This window comes from Myotis lucifugus, unplaced genomic scaffold (assembly GCF_000147115.1).
Source record: "Myotis lucifugus unplaced genomic scaffold, Myoluc2.0 scaffold_160, whole genome shotgun sequence".
Taxonomy (NCBI): Eukaryota; Metazoa; Chordata; class Mammalia; order Chiroptera; family Vespertilionidae; genus Myotis; species Myotis lucifugus.
Genome location: NW_005871208.1, coordinates 1,565,090 through 1,592,003, shown reverse-complemented (window position 1 = coordinate 1,592,003; position 26,914 = coordinate 1,565,090). Strand labels below are relative to the sequence as shown.

The 26,914-nt window shown below is 40.2% G+C and overlaps 1 protein-coding gene across 4 annotated transcripts in view; it reads right to left on the bottom strand.

The window, feature by feature from the left end:
* EIF4B (eukaryotic translation initiation factor 4B) overlaps positions 1 to 25,088 on the bottom strand; it is a 29,948-nt gene extending 4,860 nt beyond the window's left edge. For 2 of the 4 annotated variants that reach the window (XM_006095709.3, XM_006095710.3), the window contains exons 1-10: positions 24,969 to 25,088; positions 15,822 to 15,959; positions 14,364 to 14,572; positions 11,211 to 11,327; positions 9,205 to 9,259; positions 8,464 to 8,598; positions 4,934 to 5,077; positions 4,663 to 4,836; positions 2,951 to 3,179; positions 1,941 to 2,053 (exon numbers count right to left, since the gene is read on the bottom strand). In XM_006095709.3, coding sequence (XP_006095771.1) covers positions 1,941 to 2,053; positions 2,951 to 3,179; positions 4,663 to 4,836; positions 4,934 to 5,077; positions 8,464 to 8,598; positions 9,205 to 9,259; positions 11,211 to 11,327; positions 14,364 to 14,572; positions 15,822 to 15,959; positions 24,969 to 24,981 — 1,327 coding nt within the window. In that variant the 5' untranslated portion in view covers positions 24,982 to 25,088. The remainder of the gene's footprint in view (positions 1 to 1,940; positions 2,054 to 2,950; positions 3,180 to 4,662; positions 4,837 to 4,933; positions 5,078 to 8,463; positions 8,599 to 9,204; positions 9,260 to 11,210; positions 11,328 to 14,363; positions 14,573 to 15,821; positions 15,960 to 24,968) is intronic. The other 2 variants (XM_006095711.3, XM_006095712.3) reach the window with 1 other exon arrangement.
* Positions 25,089 to 26,914: the final 1,826 nt, after the last annotated feature.

Below are 26,914 nucleotides of genomic sequence, written 5' to 3'. Positions count from 1 at the left end.
CTGACCTTTCCTAGAAATGAGCAAGCAGTCTTTGTTTTAGGATGATAGCTTTTCCAATCTCATTGTTAAAATGGTTGTACTTGGAGAATGATGTGTGTGTGTGTGTGTGTGTGTAAAGGGGACCTATGGCCCTAGCTAGTTTGGCTCAGTGGATAAAGGGTCAACCTGTGGACTGAAGGGTCCTGGGTTCGATTCTGGTCAAGGGCACATGTCTGGGTTGTGGGCTTGATCCCCAGTGTGGGGCATACAGAAGGCAGCTGATCAATGATTCTCTCTCATCATTGATGTTTCTATCTCTCCCCCCCTCCCTTCCTGAAATCAATTTTTAAAAAAACCTCATATGTGGGATATAATGATCAACATAAATGATGAACAAAAATGGATCCAGAGACAAGGTGGCACTGAACAGACCGTCCAACCTCAGGGAAAGGGGAGGGGGAGAGATTAGAGGTCAACCAAAGGACTTGTATACATGCATATTAGCATGACCAATGGACACAGACACGGGCGGTGGGGGCTTGCCCTCAGGGGTGGGAGTGTGGGGGGGCGGGGCGGGGTTAATGGGGGGGGGGGGGAGAAGGAGACATGTAATACTTGAAACAATTAAAAAAGGTGACCTATGTTAAATCCGCAAACCCCAGAAACCACTGATCAACTTACAGGCTCAACATACACAAATATATAAGTAAACATGATACAACCAGATTTATACATTTATGAAAATCAGAACACACCCATATAATTTATTTTTTAAATACATTTTTATTGATTTCAAAGAGGAAGGGAGAGGAAGAGAGAGATAGAAAACATTAACGACGAGAATCATTGATTGGCTTCCCCTACTAGGGATCGAGCTCGCAACTGGGCATGTGACCTGACTGGGAATCGAACCGGTGACCCCTGGTTCATAGGTCAATGCTCAACCACTGAGCCACGCTGGCCGGGCTTATGAATTTTTTTTAAAGCACCAAATGTCTCCTCAAAACTAGGAGCTTATTTTGTCAGATTCTTTTTACACTTTAAGTGCAAGCTCTTCAGAAGTAGGGCTATAAATCAACCCAACTATCATACTCCTACCTGGGTACAAAGAGGCATTATATCCTGTTACTAAGAGTTTACTCCAGCATGAATAATTTCCAGGAAACTTCTACAGCATGTGGACAACTATTTCCAAATTACCCCAGCCTTGAGCCATGTTTTGAAATGCTCAAGTACAAATCAATTTAGAGGTGGGAGAAGAAGCCCTAAAACAAAAACAAAAACAAACAAACAAACAAACAAAACCCCGCCCCCAAACACTGGCTCACACTAAGGCAGTGGTTCTCAACCTGTGGGTCCTGACCCCTTTGGGGGTCGAACGACCCTTTCACAGGGGTCGCCTAAGACCATTGGAAAACACACATATAATTACATATTGTTTTTGTGATTAATCACTATGCCTTAATTATATTCAATTTGTAACAATGAAATTGGGGGTTACCACAACATGAGGAACTGTATTAAAGGGTAGCGGCATTAGGAAGGTTGAGAACCACTGCACTAAGGGAAGGGAGGTGTTATAATTGAACCATTCCGTTTCCAAAGCACTAAACATGCTTATGACCAAGCAGTAAATTCAAGGGAGGAAGAAAGAATCAAGAGCAGAATATCATCACTTGAAACATTGATTGCTCTGAATAAACAAAACTCAGATGTCAATACATAAAATGAAGGGACAAGTGTAATAGTTAAGTGTACTCTTTAGTGGAAAATTATTAAACAGATCATCTAAGTCTTCCCCTGGTGCCCATTTCTCAGATTTTTCAGAGCAGGAGATGTAAAACTAATACCAATCTGAACTAATCCAAATAGAGAGTCCAGGATTGAAATTAACACCCCAAAGTCTCTGCATAATTTGGTTATGAATAGGTTATGGAAAATGGCAATAATATGATACCCACCCTGGTCTGACTTACTTCTGCCAGATGTGGCTGAGGTCCCAGTCTGTGATGACTCACTTCCTGTCCTTGACCGTTCCCGTTCCTGAGTTTCTTCACTTCGCCAGCTTGGGTGTCTGTATACAAGATTTAACAAAATACACATGTTATTTGTTCAGTGAAGGCCACCTTGAACTCATGCTGACCCCCCAAGAATGACCACTTTTTGCATTGGCTAGGGCAGTGGTTGGCAAACTGCGGCCCCTTGAGTGTGGCTCTTCCACAAAATACCATGTGCAGGCGCGCACGTACAGTGTGATTGAAACTTCGTGGCCACACACAAGGGGCCAAAGAGCCGCATGTGGCTCTCGAGCCGCAGTGTGCCGACCACTGGGCTAGGGTTAAGAACATTCTCCTACATAATCTACAACACTGCCCTCCCTTACTGAAAATATAATTCTGCAAGTCATTTAAAACTAGGCCTAGTTGTCCAGAACATTGTTATAGGTTTCTAACCTATTAGAGCCAATGCCACCTGTGATGACTCCTTTAGTATCTTAAGTAACCAACATACATACAAGTAAAAAAATGAAAAATAGTAAAACATCTTCTCTCTACTTTATCCCTAGTAAATTGATGAGGTAAATTCGCCCACTCACCATGGTGGGGTTTTACTTTATATACTATAGCAGGGCTTGCAAATTTTTCTTAAAGGCCCAGATAAACTTCACTTATAAACAAAGGCCCAGATCATAATTTGCTGACTTCTGTATTAAAGTACCACCAATTTATATCTGTTGCAGGTTAAACTGAGTAGGCCTTTTGAAAAGTGTGGAGGATAGGCAACGACTCTTAACTGGGTTAAACCGCCCATGTACTGCAGACCACCTGGCAGCCCCAGACCATGTACACTAAATGCCGATAAGGACAACCAATAGCATCCACACAGATTTCCCAAGTACCCTGGGGATGAATGCCCCCAAGAAGAACCACTGGATTCAGAGATGGGAAATTCATATTGGCGATAACCTCACCTCTCTCGAGGCCGCCGTTCTAGTTTTGGCTCATCCAGCTGACGCTGCAATTTCTCCTGTTCCTTCTGTAGCCGCTCCTCTACTTCTCGTTCTCTAGCAGCTGTGTCAACAGGTTTTGCCCCTCCAAAGATGGAGGCTGCTCGACTGGACTGGGAGGTGCTAGCAGAGGAATCATCTTCCTTAGGAGTGCTCCGAGGCTTTAGATTCAGTTTGGGTCTTTGGGGGGGACCTACATCAAATAAAACTCTTAAGTAATACGTTTTCAAAATTAGAAGCTGATGGCTGGAAGCCAGATTCCCAGACATAGCTTTTACATGGGACTCAGATTAGTGGCCTAGCCAATTCAGCAGAGAAGGTAAGGAGGGAGATTAGAAAATGGGTGGTTTGAATAACGAAGTCCAATCAATCTTTCCATTACCACATCCATGATGTAGTACCAGACTAAGGGAAAGATTAAAAATGGTAAAAATTTACATGATAAAAACAATCCTTTATCATGATTATTATTACCTGGGAAGAAATTTTCAACCACAATAGACTATAACATGAAAGTATCTTGTTCAAAAATGTGGTCTGGAACAGCGGTCGCCAACCTTTCAGACCTCATGGACCACCGGTTGACAACCGCTGGTCCAAAGGTTTCCTTAAACCAGCGGTCGCCAAACTTGCGGACCTCACCACCCACCAGTGGTCTGTGGAAGATGGATTACTTCAGTAGGTTAAGAGCTTGTAACAATATGCAGGGCAGACTCTATCCAGTCTTATACTCTTGCCCTGTGCATAATATACATTTGACAGTGACTCACAGGGCAGAGCCTGCAACACTGAGCTTCTGAATACGCTCTACGGGAGTCTGACTCAAGTCATCAGCATTTCTCAAGGTCGAGTGTTTCAAGGAAGCCATGTTTCTCAACTTCAGTGTTTATCCTACATATTTCAGACACACAAAGATACAGAAGAAAGCCTATGTGCATTCTCCCTCCCAGGAGCAAACCCGTGCCTTTCCCCCTCCCCTCTTCTTCTCCCACAGGTGTGCATCTCCAAAACTTTAAAGGACGCTTGAGGCTTGCAACCAGGGCGCAATGAGCAGTGCAGCTCATCCTGGGCAAACCCCCTGAACCTGTCCCCAAGGACCCCTCTTAGTGAGCCAAAGCAGCTCAGCCTAGGCTCACTTCCCCAACCCCCTTTTTAATTTTTTTAAAAAAATATTTTTATCGATTTCAGAGAGGAAGGGAGAGATAACAGCAATGCTTTTAAGAATTAAAGATTTTGTAGAAAAAACTGGAAATGCTATTTTTGCTTTGTGTTTTTGAGGGAGGAGGAAAGACTGTACTGTGCTGGACTTTCAATATGGCTCTGATGACTTCTGTCACCCCACTGTGTTTTGATAGTTGTCTAGGTCTACCTTCCTTAACTGGGGGATTATAGGTGATGATATATATAAAGCACTTGGCACCAAGTCAGGGCTGATAAAAGGTTGTTAAAAGGCTAGGATTGTTTTAACCCAAATATCTATATACTAAAGGAAGTTAGAAATATTTTGCTTTATTTCCATTATGTCATCTGTATCCAATGCTCTTTCCATTACACTCTGCTGCATCCTTCACAATATATAAATTGTGTCCACTTAAGGGGTTTGAACATAACTGAGAATTTTCCCATCAGTTTGTGCAGTGGTCTGCCCCATTAAGCAAGCAAAAGAAAATGATTACCTCTATCATCACGCCTATAATCATCCCGAGAGTAATCATCTCTGGAACTCCATGACCGGTCATCACGTCTCTCATATCTGTCCTCATAGCGGTCCCCGCCTCCTCTGTAGTCATCATCCCTACGGTACCCACTACCAAATGCTCTTCTGCCACTGCCTACCCTGGAATCATAGCCTGTAAATAAATATACCCCAAATTGTAATCATCACACTGGAGGGAAGCAAGAAGTTCTTTAAAAAAGCAATTTAACTTAATGGTGTTTTATAATGACCTCTATCATAGTCTCTGCTGCCTCTGTCATCATAGCGATCCCGGCCACCATATCGATCCATATCCCGGCGCGGGCCGTCACGATAACTGTCCCGATACCCATCACGGTATCGGTCTGAATCGTAACGATCTCGATCTCGATACTCTGGAGAAAAGAGAGACAAGTAACATTTTTTTTGGACATTAAAGAAACAAGAGAGCCAATTAGGCCAATTTGGTTTGAGTTCATATTCACTGCTGTATCCATTTTTATAAAAATGTCACACTATATAGAAGAATTTGTATTGAATTGAAGTACTGAATTCAAAAATATTTCTCTAGTAATCCAATACACATTGCTGGGCTAACAATTTAGGAGGAAGTTAGGGGAGAGAAAAATATATATTCCATAATGAATTTCCAGGATTAAAGATTTAGGTACTAAAACATCTATATAATAAAAGTCTAAGCGACTGTTACAGTGAAATGACCGGTCGCTATGATGCGCACTGACCACCAGGGGGCAGACACTCAATGCAGGAGCAGTCCCCCATTGGTCAGTGCGCTCCCACAGGGGGAGTGCTGCTCAGCCAGAAGCTGGCTCATGGTTGGCGAGTGCAGCTGTCACAGTGGGAGCCTCTTCTGACTCCATGGCAGCAGGCACAGTGGGTCGGGATGAGTGTGAACAGTGCGGTGCCCAGCCCCGATTTGGTCTCCTTCCTGGATACCTGCTGCTTGGTGCACTGCTACATCCCCCGAGGGGTCCTGGACTGCGAGAGGGATGTCCGATTGCCAGCATAGGCCGTCCCTTCCCCCATCCAGCAGGCCCTGTCCGGCCCGGCCCCTATCGGGACTGGGCGAGACAGCCCCGATAGGCCCTAATCGCCGGCCAGGCCTAGGGACCCCACCCTTGCACGAATTTCGTGCACTGGACCTCTAGTGTAAGTATAAAACATTATAAGAAAATACAGTTGGAATCTTATAACCTTGGTGCCAAAGATCCAATCAGACATCACTTAAGTTTAGCATGAAAATAAATGATACATCTTGTGTTGGCAAAGTTTAGAGGAGAAAGTCAATTCCTACACTGTTGATAATTTTAAAATAGTACAACCACTCTCAAAGTTGTTTCAGAACTATGTATTAAACTATGTATACCCTCTGGGCCAACAATTCAATTTCTAGGAATTTTTCCTGAGCTAATAACTGGACACATGTACAAAAGGAGGTTCATTGTAATGTTTTCTTATAGATTAAGTAAATTAGGGGGCATCCATACAGAGCAACCACAAAAATCTGAGAAATGTAATTACTAAATGTGTTCATGACACATTATTTGAAAAAATTATGTTATAAACTTTATTTTACACACACATATGTTAATGCCAGAAATTTTTATAAAAACATGTAGCTCAGGTGGCAACTGTGAGTAGTGTAACTCATTTATAAAAGGGGGGTAGTGGCTATTTAACTTCAGCCAACTTGCTAGATCTTCCAATTTTCTGAGAAAAGCTGGGAACCCACATTTTTATATGAAAAATCTCATTTTCTAAACATGAACTAACACTTTGAGTTTAATCATTGATGCGTATAGACCAAAAAGGAATAATTTTATTACTGCATTCTTTTAAATAATTATTGCATTTTGCAAAGGCCATCATTTTGTCTATGTGAACAAACATTCTGTGATTGTTTAAATTTATAAATTGAAGGACATGCTGATGTTAGTCAAGTAATTATATACAGGAGAGTATGTGAAATAGAATTCAAAAAACAAACATACAAAAAATCTGCTGTGTGTTTATTTTGAAATACATTTTTAATTTCTGGAGAGGTAGTAAACTCTATACTCAATTTTACTTAGATAATATTAAAACAATTATAAGCTTGTATTCACTAAGAAAACAGGGATCAACAGTGAAGAAAAGAAGCACACCAGTACACTGTTACTAAGACAACCAGGAAATATACAGGTTTTGAGATTTAATATAGATGTAGCTTAAGAACTCCCTCTACCCTCTATCCACAATCATGAGGGTGGTTACATCACCATGCAAAAAATGTTTTAACTTATGTATTAACACGATATATTGTCTTCAAATTTCTACATTCCCCACCCCCCAAAGGTTTTGAAATTTATCCCCATTTTGTTACATGGATATTATGATATAAAACAGTCCATTATAGGAGCAAACTACTACTTAGTAACTTGTTTACTGAAGAGTAAATTCCATTTAAAAAATACAAACATTGTTGAGTTTAATAAAGTTGCATAATTTTATCGATAAACATTTTACAAAGCTTCTGTTGGACTTAGGTGATATGTGTAAAGTTGTAATCCATCCCAATTCCTACCCTATGACATTCTTTATTCCCCTTCTTTAAATTATCTTTTATTTGCAGAGTAGAGGCCCAGTGCACGAAATTTGTGCACGAGGGGGAGGGGGTGTCCCCTCAGACCAGCCTGCGCCCTCTTGCAGCCCGGGTCCCTCGCTCCTTACCGCTTGGCTTGCTGCTCCTTAGCACTGCTGCGGAGGCGGGAGAGGCTCCTGCCACCGCCGCTGTGCTCACCAGCTGTAAGCCCAGCTTCTGGCTGAGCGGCACTCCCCCTGTGGAAGCGTCTGCCCCCGGTGGTCAGTGCGCATCATAGCAACTGGTCGTTCTGCTGTAACGTCACTTAGGTTTTTATTAGACTAGTGGCCTGGTGCATGAAATTCGTGTGGGGGGGAGGGGGGGTGTGTGTGTGTCCCTCAGCGTGGCCTGTACCCTTTCCAATCTGGGACATCCCTCTCGCAATCCGGGACCTCTGGCTCCTAACCGCTCACCTGCCTGCCTGCCTGCCTGCCCCTAACCACTCTGCCTGCTGGCCTGCTTGCCCCCAACTGCCCTTCCCTCGCCCACCTTCTTGCCCCCAACGGCCCCCCCCCGCTGGCCTGATTACCCCCAACTGTCCTTCCCTCCTGGCCTGATCGCCCCTAACTGCCTCTGCCTCGGCCCTGCCACCATGGCTTTGTCCAGAAGGTCTCTGGGTCTAATTAGCATATTACTCTTTTATTAGTATAGATTGTTTCTCTTCCCTAGTATAAACAATGTCCAATGAAGATGGGATTTTTGTCTGTTTTGTTCACTGCTTTAGCCTGAACTTAGAACAATATCTGGCATATGGCAAACATTTAGTATTTTTGAAGTGAATGAATTTTGTTATTTTAAAAGGTATTTTTATAAACTTACATTTTGACTGCTTCTAGTAATGCAAGGAATTTTTGTACAGCAAATTCTCCAATAATGTAGAACTTAACTCTTGTTTCTATCAATTAGCCTATGGTAAAACTGGTTTCATTATATGCTGTTTCACTTAAAAGTTGCAGAACCTATCAATTATATCAAGTGAGGAATTACTAAATACCACTCTAAACCCATCAATCTTGCTGGAGTCATGTTAATTCAAGTACCTTACTTTGTAGAATCTGTTGGGTTTCTTTATTAACAACTGTCTCTAAAAAAAGAGAGAAAGTAACACAGAAAAAATGAACTTGATAAAAATGAACTTACTGTCTCCAAAACTGTCATCACCTCTTCTAGGTGGGTAGTCATCAAAGCTGTCTGTGGTAGGACGGGCCCTCCAGTCTGTATCTGTTTTGTCAGAATCCCGATTTCTATCTCGGCCAAAAGAACGATCGTCCCTGTCTATAGATATATAAAATAAAATAACAAACGAGTCCACAAAAACATTTGCTCAATATTAATTGCATGTGTAGAAAACTCCCTTCAATTTACTTTATTTCTTGCTCATACCACAGCACAGTCACGAAGTTATCACAAGTGCACTCTCCAATTCAACTGAGTGATATATTTCCTCACATTTATTCCTACTGGCTTAATGCTTCTCTCTCAACTTCTGTATTAGGAGGAGCCCTGATATATACATAAATTAGGCTCCTCGTGTCCAATGTGCTGTTGGGTAACTAATCTATTTATTATACATTTAACACCTATGTCAATCAGGGCTTCTCAATCTCAACACTACTAACATTCTGAGCTGGACAATTCTTCCTTGTGGGGGGCTGTCCTACGCATTATTGGATTAGTCCCTGGATTCTATTATATGTCAGTAGTACTCCCCAGTTGTGACAACCCAAAATGTCTCCAAACATCAACAAATGTTCCCTAAGGGCAAAATCATCCTTAGTTAAGTACTAATCTAGATTTAAGTAGGGCTACCACTATCTACTTCTATTAAAATTTTCTGGGAAAGGACAATAACAAAACAGGAGAACTTGTCAGCTTCCTTACCTTTATCCTGGGCTTGATCAGCAACGTCCACTCGAATTCTCCTGTTACCTAGAGACTGAGAGCATAGGACCATATTAACCAACCTTTTGCCCCATTATGCACAAATCCTATGAGTGACCTTGAACATCTGGGCATAGCAGAAGCACTGGGGGAAGGAAGATAAAGGAAAAACATTGTAATCTACCCAACATTCCAATTTGTTGGCTAAAGAATCCTTTATAAAGACTTGAAAACTTAGTTAAGTTGGGCTTAAATGATGTCAGGTCAATTAACTTATTTTTATAAAGATAAATTTCACAGAATAGAGTTAATTTAACTTTTCAACTATCAGAGGTAATTTAATACCAAGTATAGTAAGTTAAAAATAATCCCCAGACATCTAAACAAAAGACACATTTGGGTCCAGAGTAATTATTCATTCAAACATTTACAGAGCCCTTACTACTATGTATCACAAAGCTGCTTAAAGCATGTCTCTGTATAATCTTAAATTCTTCCACTTAATATTACCTTTGGGTAAATCAGTTCCTCCAGGATACCCTCTGATTTCCCTTGCCCACATCATTATTTATATACTTTGAACCCAATTAATTCTACTGCTGATTTTTCCTCATTTCGCAGTAGAATCTACAGTTGAAGAAGGATAACAGTGAATTTTAGTTAAAAATACCCAGAATTATATTAAATACCACTATAATAAAATCTCTAAATACACAGCAGCTCCTTAGTTAGAACCATGACAACATTTTAACAGTTAATCCAGCAAACTTCAGATAATTACTACATGCTATTCTTTTTTAAAAAAAATTATCTTTATTATTCTTTAGATGTTATTACAGATGTCCTCCCTTTCCCCCATTGACCCCCTCCACCCAGCACCTGTCCTCCCATACTATTCTCTTAAAATCCAGACTGAGAAGTTAAAAATTAGTAATATTAATAAGATCTAAAAAATGATCTGAGAAGAATTATTTTGGAATAACTTCAGCTTTTCATATATTTAACTATATAAGTGAATTTTTATTTCTAACTAGCATTTACTTCAGATTATCAAAGTGGTACTCAATTATGAGGTAGGAAAATATTTTAAGAGGTGTTGGTTTTAATCATGTCAAATGGCAGATCTGGACCATTGAATTATGGCACAAATGGCACTGGAAACTGCCTTCTCAACAAATAATGAGGGATTTCTGGAATTAAGAGAAAGAAAAAAAAAAAAGTCTTTTTTTCTTCCCAGATAATTAGTTTGATTTCTAAAGTCACTAGAAGTAAAAAGAGAAGTTTCAAGATTACAAACTTCCATCACTAAAAGGTAAATAAATGCTTCAGTATCCTGCCTAAGAATCACTACATAGCACCAATCATGTAATAACTGTATTACAATTAGATTTAATCTCTATTTCCCTCTCATGTATTAACAGCTGAATCTCCTCTCCCTACTTAACTGCCAATTTGTCTGGATAGAAAAACATCTATGGGCAATGATATAAAGCAGGACTGAATGTTTACTGTCATTCTTCTGTAAGATTCCTAAGAGCATGTATTTATTACAAAGGACGTTTGAATAAGAACTGTTTCCGAACCCTCTTAAAATTATAATGAAACACCATTACTTCCCTGAAATGAGAAAATGCCTTTTAATACTAAACTGATTAATATGATTTTTCTATTTGGTTTGATTTGGTCAGATTACTTTGAAAAAGCAAAGCCACCAGATCTAAGGCAAAGCTATGAGCGAATGTGAGATTCTATTAAAGACTTGGTGTGGTGAATTTCTTCCACAGTTTTCCACCTAAGTACCTCCCTGAATTATTGGGGCCTGTTGATCTTGCTGAAGTGTGGTGTGACTTTTAAGTGTTACATTGTTAAATAACCCAGGCTTTTCTTTATAGATATTCTGGGAACCTTTGAAACAGTTACTGACCCAACATAAAAAAATACCAGTTTGATAAACACTAGATTTGTCAGCTCCCACCCCTCAAACTCTCCACCCTTATTTTCTTTACCTCTTCATTGAGGCTCAGGGCAGTGAACAAGGAATCCAGGTCCTCGAACTCAGCATAACCAAAACCTTTCAACCTCTCTGGATTGCTGGGTTCACGTGGTAAACGCACTGCACTGATCTGAAGTAAACAAACAAAACAACAAAAAAAAACACAAAAAATGTTTCACAAATCAATGTTCTGGTTCATTCGCCTCTTTTGACCACCATACATTATTATATGCAATAAAATTTTTTGAATACAGAAGAACCTGGTTGACTTCAAGCAAGAAACCATTGCAAAGAGATAGAAGACAGACTTCATTGTATACCCTATCAAACCTCTTCAACTTGAATATAAATTTAACCCTTAAAAAAAAAAACACTAAACAAAAACAACACGAGTTCAGTGTATTCCTTGTATAGCCCATTCCACAATTAGCTTATTTTAGTCTTTAACTCAATTATTGCCAAAAAATTTTCTGGGCAGTATATTTTGCAGAAACCTTACTTACCTGAGAACTATTGTCTTCATACATTAACAAAAATTTGATAGAATCAAACACTGGATTGTAAACTCCCTCATCCCTAACCCCTCTGCTGAATTCTGAGATGGCAAACCACTCAATTTTTACTCTTTGAAGCACAGGAAAAAATTCACACTGACGTGGTTTTAATTTGAGGTTAACATGTGTTTTCTGATTGTAAATGCAGGATTTTTTCCTTTAAAGTTTCATAAAACAATCCCTGGCACTATTTTTTATTTATTAATTATTTACAACAGGTCAAGCCCTCTTTATGTCCAATTTTAAGATCGATTTCAAATTCTTTTATTTTCCCACCATCTCCTTTCCGTCATCCACATCTGTTTTCCTTACCCTTTAGATTTACTATATTCAAGTTTATCTTCTGTACCAGTGATTTGATATTTATTCTGGTGTCTGATATATAAATTTTATTATAGTCTTTTAAAAATTCTAGTTTAATTAAACTCATGATACAGTAGAAAAAGAAACAAAACATGAAAAGGGAAGTAGCTAAAGACCAGTTCCTGAGCATAAAGGTGAAAAGCCTGAATAGACCAGAGATTTTATCCAACATTCTAGAGAAAGAGGCCACTAGAGAAAAATCAAGAACAGGTCAACCTTTTAGTTGGTCTACATCAGGGGTCCTCAAACTACAGCCTGCGGGCCACATGCAAATACAAATATTGTATTTGTTCCCATTTTGTTTTTTTTTTTACTTCAAAATAAGGTATGTGCAGTGTGCATAGGAATTTGTTCATAGTTTTTTTTAAACTATAGTCCGGCCCTCCAACGGTCTGAGGGACAGTGAACTGGCCCCCTGTTTAAAAAGTTTGAGGACCCCTGGTCTACATAATTAAACAGAGAAGAAAATTTGTAGGTGGCAGTCAAAAATAATCACATCAATGCCTGGCCAGTGAGGCTCAGTGTTTGAGTGTTGACCTATGAACCAGGAAGTAATGGTTCAATTCCGGGTCAGGGCACATGCTCGGGTTGCAGGCTTGATCCCGAGTAAGGGGCGTGCAGCAGGCAGCCGATTGATAATTCTCTCTTATCACTGATGTTTCTATCTCTCTCCCCCTTCCTTTCTGAAATCAATAAAAATGTATTAAAAAATATAATCACATAAAAAAACCCAACTACAAATAGGAGGGAGCAGCTGCTTTTAAGTATTTTCTCATTGGCAAAGACTGGAGAAAAACCTAATAGAACTAAAACCTGCTGCTCATTGTTTTATTTTTTTTAAGTCCTTAGTATTTTTTAATCAAAGTTTGAAAAAAGAACTTCTCAGGACCTCTATACTCTAGAACAGCGGTTCTCAACCTTCAGGTCGCGACCCCTTTGGGGGTCGAACGACCCTTTCGCCTAAGACCATCGGAAAACACATATATAATTACATATTGTTTTTGTGATTAATCACTATGCTTTAATTATGTTTGATTTGTAACAATGAAAATACATCCCGCATATCAGATATTTACATTACGATTCATAACAGTAGCAAAATTACAGTTATGAAGTAGCAACGAAAATAATTTTATGGTTGGGGGTCACCACAACATGAGGAACTGTATTAAAGGGTTGCGGCATTAGGAAGGTTGAGAACCACTGCTCTAGAACTTTATAGACCAGCATTTTGAAACATACCATTAAGAAGAGATGAAAAACCACCATTTGCGATAACATTGATGGACCTTGAGAATATCAAGCTAAGCGAAATAAGTCAGTCAGAAAAAGCTAAAAACCATTTGATTTCACTTATATGTGGGATATAAAACTGAAACAGAAACAGGCAACTGTATGATGGTTACTAGAGGGAAGGGGAGCAGGATAGTAAAGGGTAAAAGGGACCAAATATATGGTGATGGAAGATGATTTGATTTGAGTGTTGGGCACACAATGCAACATACAGATCATATATCATAGAAATGGACGCTTGAAGCTTATATAATCTTATTAACCAATTTACCCCAATAAATTTAATAAAAAATACTTATTTTAAGCTTTTAAAGCAAGCAAACTTTGTTAATATAAATTATACTAATATATCCGCTAAGTTAAATATGTTCTTACAAAAAATTAGTAATCTTGATGTAAGCCTGAATGTCATTAACAGAATGGCTGAGTTCAGAGAAACTTTCTACCATTTAACAGGGTATCTCACGTTTAAGTTTCTTAATGAGAAGGAGTATAGGTTTGAGAGACTCTCCCTGTATCAATAAGGTACTGTTAATTTTTCTAAGATTGTCCAATGGTGTTGGATGAGAACATTCTCAGCCAAAGAGCCTAAACATTTAATTATACACCTGCTTCTTCCAAGTCTAGACACAATCTTAGAATCTTTCTCAACATAGAAAATCAGAGAAGTCACTATCAATAATGCTACTCTTCGTATCTAGTTAATTGCCTAAACCTTTATTTATTTATTAAATATATTTTATTGATTTTTTACAGAGAGGAAGGGAGAGGGATAGAGTTAGGAACATCAATGAAAGAGAACCATCAGCTGCCTCCTGCACACCCCTACTGGGGATGTGCCTGCAACCAAGGTACATGCCCTTGACTGGAATCAAACCTGGGACCCTTTAGTCCGCAGGCAGACGCTCTCTCCACAGAGCCAAACCAGTTAGGGCTGCCTAAACCTTTAGACTTACATTTAATCCTCTAAAGAATTCCTTAATGGAGTCTTCGGTTACATCATAGGGCAGGTTCCCTAGAAAAGCAGTGTAGGGTGGCGATTTGGGAAGACGGCTCCTGTCAATATTGGGTTCCCGAGCAGCCCGTGGAGCAGTGGGCAGGATGGAACGGTCAATTGGAGGTGCCCTATACACATCATCATCATTACTGTGCCAAGTGGTTGAAACTAGGATAGAAAAGTGGACATAAGTTAGAGGAAACTTCCCTCACTGCCATTGTAGAATAAGAGGACCTATGCTAAATGCCAAGCATTAAATAAGCTACCCCAAGAAAGAAACGGTAATATTACAATCAGAAAAACAACACAAAAAGACTCAAGTCTATTTGTTTCTAAGTATTTCAAGGCCCAGGCTTTAGTTAACAGAATCATGGTGACTCTTATTCTTTATGTAGCAAAGAGAAAGAGAGAATATCAACTATTTATGGAATATTACTATGTGCTAGAGATGTCATATTCATTGCATCCCATCTTATCTTTTTAACAATCCTGTGAGACTGTTCCCCATTCTAAAGAAAGAAACTCAGATTTCAGGAAACTAAGGTCACACAGATGGTAGAGCAGTAGCTGGTAATCCTGGTAGAGCTAGGATTCCGACCTGGGTCTCTCTCACGCCAAATGTATTTAACCACTATGAACAGCTCTCATTCTAGCCTTTCAGTTAAAGAAAGTATTTTCTTCATGGTTTATCCTACCTTTACTTAAAAAAAAAAAAAAAAGATTAATTCTGTCCCTATAGCATTGCCCATGAATTTGCACTTCAGGTATCAACACTTATGGAAAGTACAATCTATGAAATTATGAAAATAGGTTACAATAGAAAAATTATTCTTCAGTCTATAATGAAAGCTTTTAGAAAAACAAAAAACATGGGTAATCAGATTTATCCCATATCCAATTATATGTAGCTCCTGCCTAGTCCCTGAAAGTATAAAACTTATCTAAATGACATCCCATGACTCTGCTATATTTCTCCACCATAGTTACTATTCCTATACCTTTTTATCAGACCACTTTTATTTACCCAGGGACACCGTGACTTCATAATAACAGCTCCTAGAATGAATTTCCTTGATTCTGAGTATAAGCAGCTTATAGATTACATTGCAATATTATTTTATGAGGACATCATAGAAGTTTAAACCTAAAAGGAAACAATCTAGTTCTTACTTTTCAAATGAATGACTTAAAAAGGATAGTACCTTAAGAAAAATTTGTTCATGCAAGAGCCAGAACTAGCTTTCTTGAGTCACAACTTTAGTCCCTATTACAAACTCTCACAGCCTAAACCTAAAATTCCATAAAATACATAAACATAGTATTTCAGGTTCTACAAAATGAGTTATTTCAAATTACAAGTGTGAACCACTATTATGGAATAGGTTTTGTCTAGGAGATAATGAAAAAGGAAAATTACCATCGCCTTCCAAGTCGTCTGTTTCATCGGCCCAGCTGACTGGTTTGGGGACATAAGTGCTTCCCCCACCAGTCCCTCCATCCTCAGCCAGAAAGTCTGTTAGGGAGATAGTCTTCCCCTTCTTATTCTTCTTTTTTGCTGTTTTAAAAAGGGCAGAAAGATTATTCATCAATACCTGGGTATTTACAGGGTTATACAATGTACTACTGTTAAATATATTTATAAAGAAAGCAACTGGCTGGTGTGGCTTATTAGTTGGTTGGGCATTGTCCTATGCACCAAAGAGTTGCTGGTTTAATTCCCAGTCAGGGCACATGCCCAGGTTTCAGGCTTGATGCCCTGGTAGGGGGTGTGCAGGAGGCAGTTAATCCATGTTTCTTTCTCTCTCCCTCTCAAACAAAACACAACACAACACACAACGCAACATAAAGGTTTATCAAAGGATTGGATGATGGCATTTATATGAATACTATGCATTTGTAAATAAGAAAACACAATATACTGGCACAGAAAGCCGAAAGAGTAAAAAAAAAAAAAAAAGGTTGCAGAATACTTATTATTTAAGTCCCTTTGTTTAAATACACATTATTTTTATGCATGAAAAAGGGTCTAGAAGGATTTTCAAGTGTGCCTTATGTGGAGAAATGCTGGGATGAGGGCAACCTTTTTATTCCCTACTCTATTCACTCATATAATTTGAGATTTTTAATTTAGCAACTACTTGCATTTTAAACAGGTTACAACATTTGTTGTTCCTGGGATACAAAGAAATAAAAACAAAATTCCTATCCCTATAACATTCTGTATGACACTTATTACTGTTTACTTTTGAAAAAAAGGATGTTTTTATTGATTTTTAGAGAGAGAAGGGAGAGAGACAGAAACATTGATGAGAGAGGAACATCATCAATTAACTGCCTCCTGCATGGTCCCTACTGGGGATAGAGCCCACAAGCTGAGCATGTGCCCTGACTGGGAATTGAACTGGAGACCTCTTGGTTCCTGGGTTGACACTAAACCACTGAGCTACACCGACTGGGCTGTATGACACTTTTGAAGATTGTCTGATACTTGTAAAATAACCATATGAGGTAGGAATCACTGCTATAAAAATTTACAGAAAAAGAAACAAAAACTCGGAGACAAAATGACTATGCTGAAGTTACAGAACTACTGGATGGCAGAGCCAGAATTAAACCCAGGGTTTTGCATACCACGTTTTGGGCTCTTCCCAAAGAGGCCCCAGCCTCTAAGCAGTTTGTTGTTAGTTCCATGGCAGGTTATAATAATCATGGTAACATGTTGTACTCACTGTCATTTGAAAGTGTTAAAATGGTAAGGTTCATATACATAGCTGGATCTCTCCGCCCTCTAGAAAAAATTTTTTATCTCCTCCCCTACCTTAACACTATATATGAAAACGAGATATTATACTAAAGGGAATAACTAAGAAATCCCTAAGAATCAACACATTTAAATGTTTTCCAGTCATGAAATCTTCAAGAATCTCCAAGACTCCATTTAGTGGACTGACCTTGGCTCTCCGACTATCTAGTCCTCAGCACTTCTGAGATGGCATCAATCAACAGCTAATGCAGAGAGCTGAAAGGACTAAGTTAAGTTCTAGAACTGGCTCCCGAGAGCAGTCACTACATGGTAAAAGTAAGAAGCTTTGTTGTAACAAACATCAGTTTCATGGCTTTTATAGCCATGAGTTCATCCTCCATGTTCCAAACCTCCAATTTTCAATCCAAGAAAAATCTGTAACTTGATGCACCATTTGCTTAACTAAAAAGGGTGCTCTCTCACTTGGTATCTGCCTTTCTTTTAAAGTCCAACTTATTCCTATAAAGTCCTGTTTGCGATGAATGTTATGAACAATCTTTTGGACACAGCAAGAACTCGAAGTATTATGGTCTCAATGTGCAAACCAGATGAACTTGGCTGCAATAATACAGGGAAAGATGGCCTTGAATGTGAAGTTTCCATGCTTCTCTCAAGTGAATTAATACTATTCCTTCTCCAAAAGTATAATTTATGATCAACCAGGTTATACTGGATCTGTTTTATGCTTCCAAAGAAAGCAGTTATGCAGAGGCTGGGTACTATAGCAGTGATACTGCTCCTGGCTCATATGCAAAAGCCTAGGGAAAAGTTTAAAAAGCTAATTTGAATAAGACATAAAGCATACCTGTGAGGTAGAAAACTTATAGTATATAGGCTTATTTTAGTTTTCTCTATGCCCTCTAGTTCAAATACACTGTCTGGGACTAGTAAGATACTAGCTAGAGCACCTTACCCTCACAGGACTTAACCTATGTCATCAGGTATGACTAATTATTAACCTGTCTGGTTATTGGAACAATAAAAATAGAACTAGTGGTTCGTCCAAGTTCAACATAAGATTAATAAGAATTTGATTAAGGTATCCCTTTCCCCTTTGTTCTACATACATATCTAATAAAACTGCAGAATCTGAAACTAACTTGCCCTTTGGTCTGATTTTGGCTTAAATCAACTTTCTCGATCAGGATTTCTCAACTTTTACCCCTTGACTCTTGACAAACAAGTCTCCTTCAATGTTATTTGAAATTCCAAAAATAATAAGCAAAACAAATTACTAAAAAATATTAAAGCACTGTTGTAGAATGCCTTTTCAAATCATACATCTCCATTTCCCCTGATTTTGTCACTGCCCACTCTAAAAATTTCTGGTTGAGAAATCCATGTTGGATGATGACAGATTTCATTTAATTCAGGCAAAAATTATTTCATAAGGTTTCTAACTTATGTTTCTTTAAATCTAGCAGAACTGACTCAATCACAATATAAGCAGCAGATTTAAAGAAACCAGCCTTTAAATAGCAAAACCAACAAATCTAAAGTGCGTGCCAATGTTTGCTTCACTCTATTTTATTCCCAAAACTGAGAAACTGTGTTCTCTAAATCCTCTATGCCCTTTGCTCCTCCAATATCTAGGCCCACAACATGTTTAGGGTTTCAACAAAGTTCTCCTCTTTATAAGGTAAAACATTGTTTTTAACACTCAAGGTTTATCAATCCCTTGCCACAATGACCCAACTGATCTACGTAACTCTCATTTTTCTTTAATCCAATTGGTTAAAAAGTTAAACCAACAACCTCACAAAACAAGCCCCAATTTAAGACCAAACCCACATGGGCTAAGGGGGGAGAGAGGAAACACGTGTCCAGAAATTTTATTAAATCCTCTGCCTGCTGCCTCAATTACAATCGTAACTTACTGACAAGCACTGGGTACAGTGATCTCTAGGCATCCACAGTCCCAAGCTCCTTCCCCCGTGAATACCCAAATCCTCAGATGCTCATGACTTTTATATGAAATGATGTATTTTAACTCATCCTCCCATATACTTTAAGTCATTTATAGATTACTTATAATACCAAAAACAATGTAAATGCTACATAGTTAAACTGTATTTAGGGAATAATGACAAGAAAAAAGTGTATATTGTCTGTACACATGCAACCATTGCAGACCTAACTACATAGCATACCTTTTCCCCCTAATGTTTTTTTCCGTTAGCAATTGGTGACATCTGCCCACGAGACACCTGAAGGTAGAGGGCTGACTACTTGTGAAGCTCTTTTATAGACTCATATAGGTTAAATAATAGATCTTAAACCCAGCTGGCATGGCTCAGTGGTTGAGCACCAACCTATGAACCAGGAGGTCACGGTTCGATTCCTGGTCAGAGCACATGCCCGAGTTGCAGGCTCCATTCCCAGTGTGGGGTGTGCAGGAGGCAGCCCACCCATAATTCTCTCTCATCATTGATGTTACTATCTCTCCCTCTCCTCTCCAAAATCAATAAAAATGTATTTTAAGACATTTTAAAAAGAAAGTATTTTTCAAATTAAGACTACATGTCCTTAAACAAGAAATAATACATCTCTAGCATTCTCAATAAACAGAATTTGTTATGATATATAAAAAAATAAAGACAACAAATCAACTTAACTCTGTCAGTTTCTCAATTTCTACACCACTGACATTGTAGGCTAGGTAATTCTGTTGAGGGGACTGTCCTGTGCATTGCAGAATGTTACTAGCATCTCTAGTTTCTATTCATTAGATGCCAATAAAAAAGTCCCCACCCCACAATAAAAAATGCCTCCAGACACTGCTATATGCCTCCTAGGGGGAGACAAAATTGCCCCTGGTTGAGGACCACTGTTCTAAGTGTTATTTTCACAATAAATAAAAGGACAAATAAAAGGAAATGTTAGCCCAACATAAAGTACAGCAGCAGAAAAGTGACGGCAATAAACCAAGTATTCAGGATTATCAGGTTGCAGAATGTAGAAAATATGCTTTCTTTGTATTGGTAATAAAAACACAATTGGCAGCTATTGGAGTGATAAAATCCATAGAGACTGGCTGATAGTTCTGTATTTCAAAACAGAGGACATCTTAAAGTACTATAAGCAATAAAGCTTTTTGGTTGTACAATGCCGTCCACTCCTGCACCTTTCTTAATCTCTTATTTAGGAAGGGGAGTTCGAGTAACAAGGCTTTGTCAAAAATTAAGTTTCTTAATTTTAGATCCTGTCAGACTAAGTCCCACTTATTTTATAGGGTTATCAACTCTTTGGAATGTTTTAGTAACCACAGGCTAAGAAAGTCAGCGTCATAAAAACCTGTATAAGATCACAGCAGTATTATTCATACTAGGCAAAAAAACCTGGAAACAACCCAAATGTCCATTAACTGATGAACGGATCAATAAAATATAGATGTCCATACAATTTCGCAATAAGAACTGAGTTCCTATACATCCTACAATACAAATGAATCCTGAAAACATGCTAAGTGAAGGAAGCTAATAACAAAGTCCACATATTGTATAAGATATTCAGAACAGGTAAATACAAAGAAACAGATTAATGTTGGAGGAGGGGTGAGGATAAATGACTGCTAATGGATAAGCTGTTTCTTTTAAAGGAAGTGAATCTCGCCATATCCTCCAGAATGAAAGAATAGTGATTAACAAATGTTTCCTTAAAGAAACAGCATTGTATAAATGCAATCAATGCACCCAAATACAGAAGTATCTAGAACTACAGTAATTAGAGCCCAGACTGAAGAGGTTTCATACAATGTGATATCATGATGTTGAGAGGCCTTACCTTTACTGCATTATAGTTCAGCAGAGTAGAGAATAAAGACTAAGTCAGAACTAATAAGCTCCATCACTTCAACCTCTGGTTCAGGTAATTATGAACCCTTCTTCTCTGCCCAATTTCATCTTGACAGTCTGAGGAAAATGCCTACTGCCCTTTCCTCACCTTTCCACTCAATTTGATAATTATAAAAATAAAAAATAAACACATCATGCTAACCACTACACAAAGTACTTGGAGATTATCTGTAAGAGAGGAGCTATAAAAATTTAAGAATAACTTCTTGCTTTGGGCATTTTCCTACCATTAGGACCAAAGCAATATTTATCACAAATCTGAGAAACTGACTTTGGTATATGCACTTAAAAATGTACATACACATACTTAATTACAAATAAGCACTTGGTCAAAAAACAAACAAACACACCCACCTGAAGTTCATTCTTTCTCACACCATCATGAAAAGAGAATAAATTCTAGGCTGTTTTGAGACTAATACCAAATAGTAGGGTATTGCATTCTAAGCCATACATATATGGTATGTGAATTATATATCAAAGCTGTTTAAAGTGTATATTTAAATGACATTACTTAGAAACATTTTTACTTTGACACTACTCTCTGTATTTGTACTTGAATTTTCATTAAGTTTTAGTTTTGGCCTTCTGATTCTGAGTATATTATTCCCAGAGTAACATGCATGGTAGATAGAGGATGGGGTTTGAAAATAGGTAATATGTGAACAGCATCTATAGCAACCAATGTAACTATTTTTAACTAACTATAAGGTTCAGTTGTACCAAGTGATGTACAAAAACCATCATTGGACACCATCCTCTTTCTATAAAAAACAATCAAACAAGAACCCACATATAATGGCAAATGAAAAAGGCCTTTTGTGGGCATATATAAATACTATTTACAGTTTTAAAGCATTTTAGTCTCAAAAATTAACCTGTATCAAACATTTAACATCAAGAAATATACTGAGCCGAAACCGGTTTGGCTCAGTGGATAGAGCGTCGGCCTGCGGACTGAAAGGACCCAGGTTCGATTCCGGTCAAGGGCATGTACCTGGGTTGCAGGCACATCCCCAGTAGGAGATGTGCAGGAGGCGGCTAATTGATGTTTCTCTCTCATCGATGTTTCTAACTCTCTATCTCTCTCCCTTCCTCTCTGTAAAAAATCAATAAAAAAAAATAAAAAAAAAAGAAATATACTGAAATTACACTCTGAGAATTTTATAGTTTTACTAGAGGCCCGGCACACGAAATTTGTGTGCGGGTATGGTGCCTAGGCCTGGCCTGCGATCAGGGCCATCTTCCCAGGCTGCCCGAAGCCAGCCCTGCCCCCTGCCGCCACCCACCCACGGTTCCCTTTTGCCATCTGGTGATAGGTGCCTGACAGCCGGGGGAAGGGACCAAGAGGTGGGCGGTTTCTGCCCACTTGCTGGCCCTACCCCCACCATGGGTCGCCCTCTGTGTGTGGGGCGACTGGCCGGGCACTGGCGGGGCGGGGGCCTTGGCCTGGCACCCATCCCTGGTTCCCTGTTCGCCATCAGGCGATCGGAGCCTGCTGGCCATGGAAAAGGACCAAGAGGTGGTCAGTGTGCCTCATAGTGACTGGTCTAGCAGTCGTTCTGGTCGTTCTGCCGTTAAGGTCAATTTGCATGTCACCCTTTTATTATATAGGATCACTACAGCCATATTGGTTGAGTGACCAATATCTGGGAATACTGGTCACTCAACAAAATTAGTGTGATTAATTGGAAAAGATTCAAAGTAGGTAAAGAATTTTGATAAACTCCAAATTCTTCAAGGGCAGACCGTCAGATACTAGCATAGTTCACAATCTAAAGAGATTTAAGGAATTAAAGGAGATGAGAGCTTCCAAGGAAGAGTAAATATGGAACAGGAGATATCACTAAGCAAATCCCGTTGACCCTTCTGGTTTTCACTCAACTCTGAAATCAATGACACAAATAGCTAACATGTCTTCCACTTTTAAAAATTCCACAAAAGTTACGGAGAGAGGGAGTATAGCTTTTTCACTAAATATGACACTAAGCTGTTATGATGGCAAATGCAGGCTGAATAAGCACTTTGTTTCAGATGAAGCTTTTGGGCAGCACCCAGAACTTATGACATGGAAGCCAACCTTGTTATTTCCAAGTTGATAATGGAGAAGAGTCAGGAGTCTCAAAGATTTCGACTTTGCTCTGCCACCTGCATACAGTATGACCTTGAACAAATAATTTCATCTTCTTCAGCTGGGAGATACCACCATCTAGCTACATTTATCTCAGAGCATCAAACGAGACAAGAGACATAAAAGTGCTTGGTTAATTGTCTAGTGCTACATCGATGAAAAGGTATGATGTTCAAATGCATCTCAATTCCCTCAACATTCTCCAAAGACATACATAATCCTTAGTCTCCTATATAATAACAGAGATGATAAATTCTTGGTGGTAAATGAGTGTCCAGAGACAGCAGGGGCTCAATAAATATTTTGTAGTATTCAAGGTCGGGCCAGGGAAAAGGAACTAGTCGATCCTTGGTACTGTAGGGGGTTGGTTCCTGGGCCTCTGTGGATACTAAAATTCCTCATATGCTCAAGTACTTTATTCAGAATGGCATAGTATTTGCATATACACTACAAAATCCTCCTGTATACTTTAAATCACCTCTAAATTACTTCTAATACCTAATACAAAGTTATGGTATGTAAAGAGTTGTTACACTGTACTGTTTAGGGAGCAATACAAAGTCTATACATGCCCAGTACAGGCTAACTACATAGTACACGCCAGCAACACAACACCCCCCACACCCCCAATATTTTCCATCCCCGTGGGTTGAATCCTCAGATTAGGAATGCCCACCGTATGTCCCCAAAACCAAAATTAATGCTACAAAATGCTGCACAGCTCACTGCTAAGTTCATTAGAAATGTAAATAGACTTGCATGGCAGTGATATTCCCTCCCTCCAAGAAGTCTAAACAGAAACCAACTCGAGCAACTAGTATTATTTTAAAACCACTCCTAGTTGTTCAATTATCTCAGAAAAAAATTAAAAAAGGAGCTGAATCCCACCATTGAAGGTATAAAAATTCAACCAAAATGGAAGCTGTCAAGGGATCTAATCTTGCTCGTCACTGTATCTCCAACACCATGAACCGTGCTAGTCTAGTTTGCGTTCAGTAAAAATGTGTTGATTTACTAGAAATCTGACTCCACCCTGCTTCCTCTCTTCCAACACGTGGGTGCACCAGTGGGTTTCCCAATCCCACCTAACTCAGTAACTTCAACCTCCAAGCCTAACGCAGACCCTTGCAATACACAGGCCGGGCCACACTCCAAAAGGGGAAGTGGAAGGACATAAAACAACACAGGCGCCTAAAGTCTTGCCATCTGCGCTCTCGCGCGTGCTTTTAAGGCGCGCCCGTCTCCACTACCTTCAGCTCTCCTCCCGCGCACGCGCACCACTGCCCACCTCCCGCCCCTCCGGCTACTCGCGCTCGGGTTCTAACTGCCCCCCCCCCCTCGATCCCCTGCCCCCACTCCCGTCCGCTACGGCCTCGCGCCCGGGAGCCCTGGTCTAGCGTGCACCCGTCCGCGCGCCAACCGCCTCCTCCTTTCCTCCACGCCTTCCCGCTGGCACAGCGCTACGCGTCTATGAGAAGGCCTCCCGCCTCCCGCCGATCTATCTGTGCCTCCTCTCCGTTCCAACTCAAGCCAGAGTCCATCATTACTCCCCGCTCCAACCTCGCGCAGATGGGGTGAAAAGGGGGCGAGGGGGAGGGTGTCCTTCCCCTCCCCCTCCCCCCTAAATATCCCGAGGGCCAAGTCGCCAGCCTGCCGCAGCCTCCCAATCCCAAGGGAAGCAGTGCCGCCGATTCCCCGACTCCAGGGAATCAGGAGATCAGGCTCGGAGAGTGGCTTGGGAACCCGGTCCTTGGACGCACTCGGCCGCTCACTCACCTGAGGCCGCCATGTTGGGAGAGGGAGAGAGAACGCAAAGGACCCGGATGAGGCAATCACGTGATTATAGCGGGAGCGCCGGGCTAGGAGTCGCGAAACTGGGAGGGGGCGGGGAGGTGAAGAGTGAGACAGGAGGCGGGGCGTTGCTGTTCTGGGTTCGTAGAGCTGCGTGTGCGGTGGCGCAGTGTCCTACGGGAAGACCTACGCGACGTGTGGCCTTAGGGGTGGGGCCTGGGCTGTCGCGAAACCCCTAACGCTTTACGTAGCCTTACGTGCCGACCAGGGGCAGGGCCTGAGCCCGGGGCGGGGTCTCCTGGTGCCCGGACTTCCTGTCGGTGGGGTCAGCGGAAGGGGCGGGGCCGCGTTGGCTACCCTGGGAGGGAATGGAAGCGGGCTGGAACTCAGAATGGGTGTGCTACAATTGGTTTTCTGAAGGCGAGGATTCGGAGTTTCTTTTTAAATTTCTGTTTGTTGAAGCAAGACAAGCCCACAATCCTGGGTAAGGATGGTTTTAACTGGGCATGTTTAGAAGGAATAAGAAAGTAAAAGATAGGGAACACCTACTTGCCATGGTTTTTACCTCATTTAATCCTTCCTTTTACTGACTGGCTTGGTTCAGTCAAACTCAGGCTCCATTTTTCACAGAAGCGTGCTATCCATGCTTCTCCAGCTAATGCTACACTATATCGTATATTATTTGTCATATTAGCATTTCATTCAGTGAAACATTTGGGTAGCTACCATGTGTCAGCTACTGTTAACTGGCTTTGTTAAGTACAAGAGATAACAAAACCTCCCCAAAGGAGGTTACAGTCCAGTAAGGGAAAAATAAGCACTCCGTAATCAAGGTGATTTTGAGAAAAGGTGACTGGGTGCAACTTTAGATTGCCTTATCAAGGCAAGCCTCTGAGGTAGTGACATTTAAACTGAGATCTGAATTACAAATAGCCAGCCCTGTGAACATCTTCAGGAGGAGCTTTAGGAGAAGGCAGGGGATGCACAGCTAGGTCAAAAGCTCCAAGGCCGGAACATCTTGGCACGTTGAAGAATGTAAAGACTGGTAGCTGGAGCATGGTAAGGGAGGGGTACCAGATGAAGTTTGAGAACTAGGTAGAGGTTGGATCACGTGTGGCTTTGTAAACCAGGTTTAGTAGTTTGATGTTATTCCAAGTGGGTTGGGAGAGCATGGAAGATTTTGTATAAGGGAATGTCATTAGTTGAAATAAAAATTTGAGAAGGATTAGTATCTTGATGTGGTTGGTGGTTATGAGTGTGTATTTATGTAAAAATTCATCACATAGTACACTTAAAATATGTGCATTTTACTTATGGACGTTATACTTTAATGCAAAAAAAGAGAGGCCACAACAAGAATACTCAGACTGTTGAATGGAGAGTGGATTATACAGATGCAGTAATGGAAGAGAAAGACCAGTTAGTTAAAAGGTTGTTGCTGCCAGAGCCCCATTATGACTTTTCTTTTTTTAAAAAAAATAATATATTTTTGTTGGTTTCAGAGAGGAAGGGAGAGAGAGATAGAAACATTAATGATGAGAGACTATCATTGATCGGCTGCCTCCTGCACACCTACGCTGGGGATCGAGCCCACAACCTGGGCATGTACCCTGACCTAGAATCGAACTGTGACCTCCTGGTTCATAGGTCAGTGTTCAACCACCAAGCCACACCAGCTCAGCCCCATTATAACATTTTGTAGACTCTAGGCACATTGCCTTTATAGGCTTCTTTCTCCATAAAAGCAATATTAAAAATTATATTTTATGATTATTGGTATAAAGACAAATATATTAATACTAGAGGCCTGGTGCACAGAATTTGTGCCACGGGTAGGATCCCTAGGCCCGGGCCTTCATTCTGTGCCACCCTCTGGTGGTCAGTGCACGTCATAGCCAGCGATGGAACTCCCGGTCTCCCCATCGAACTCC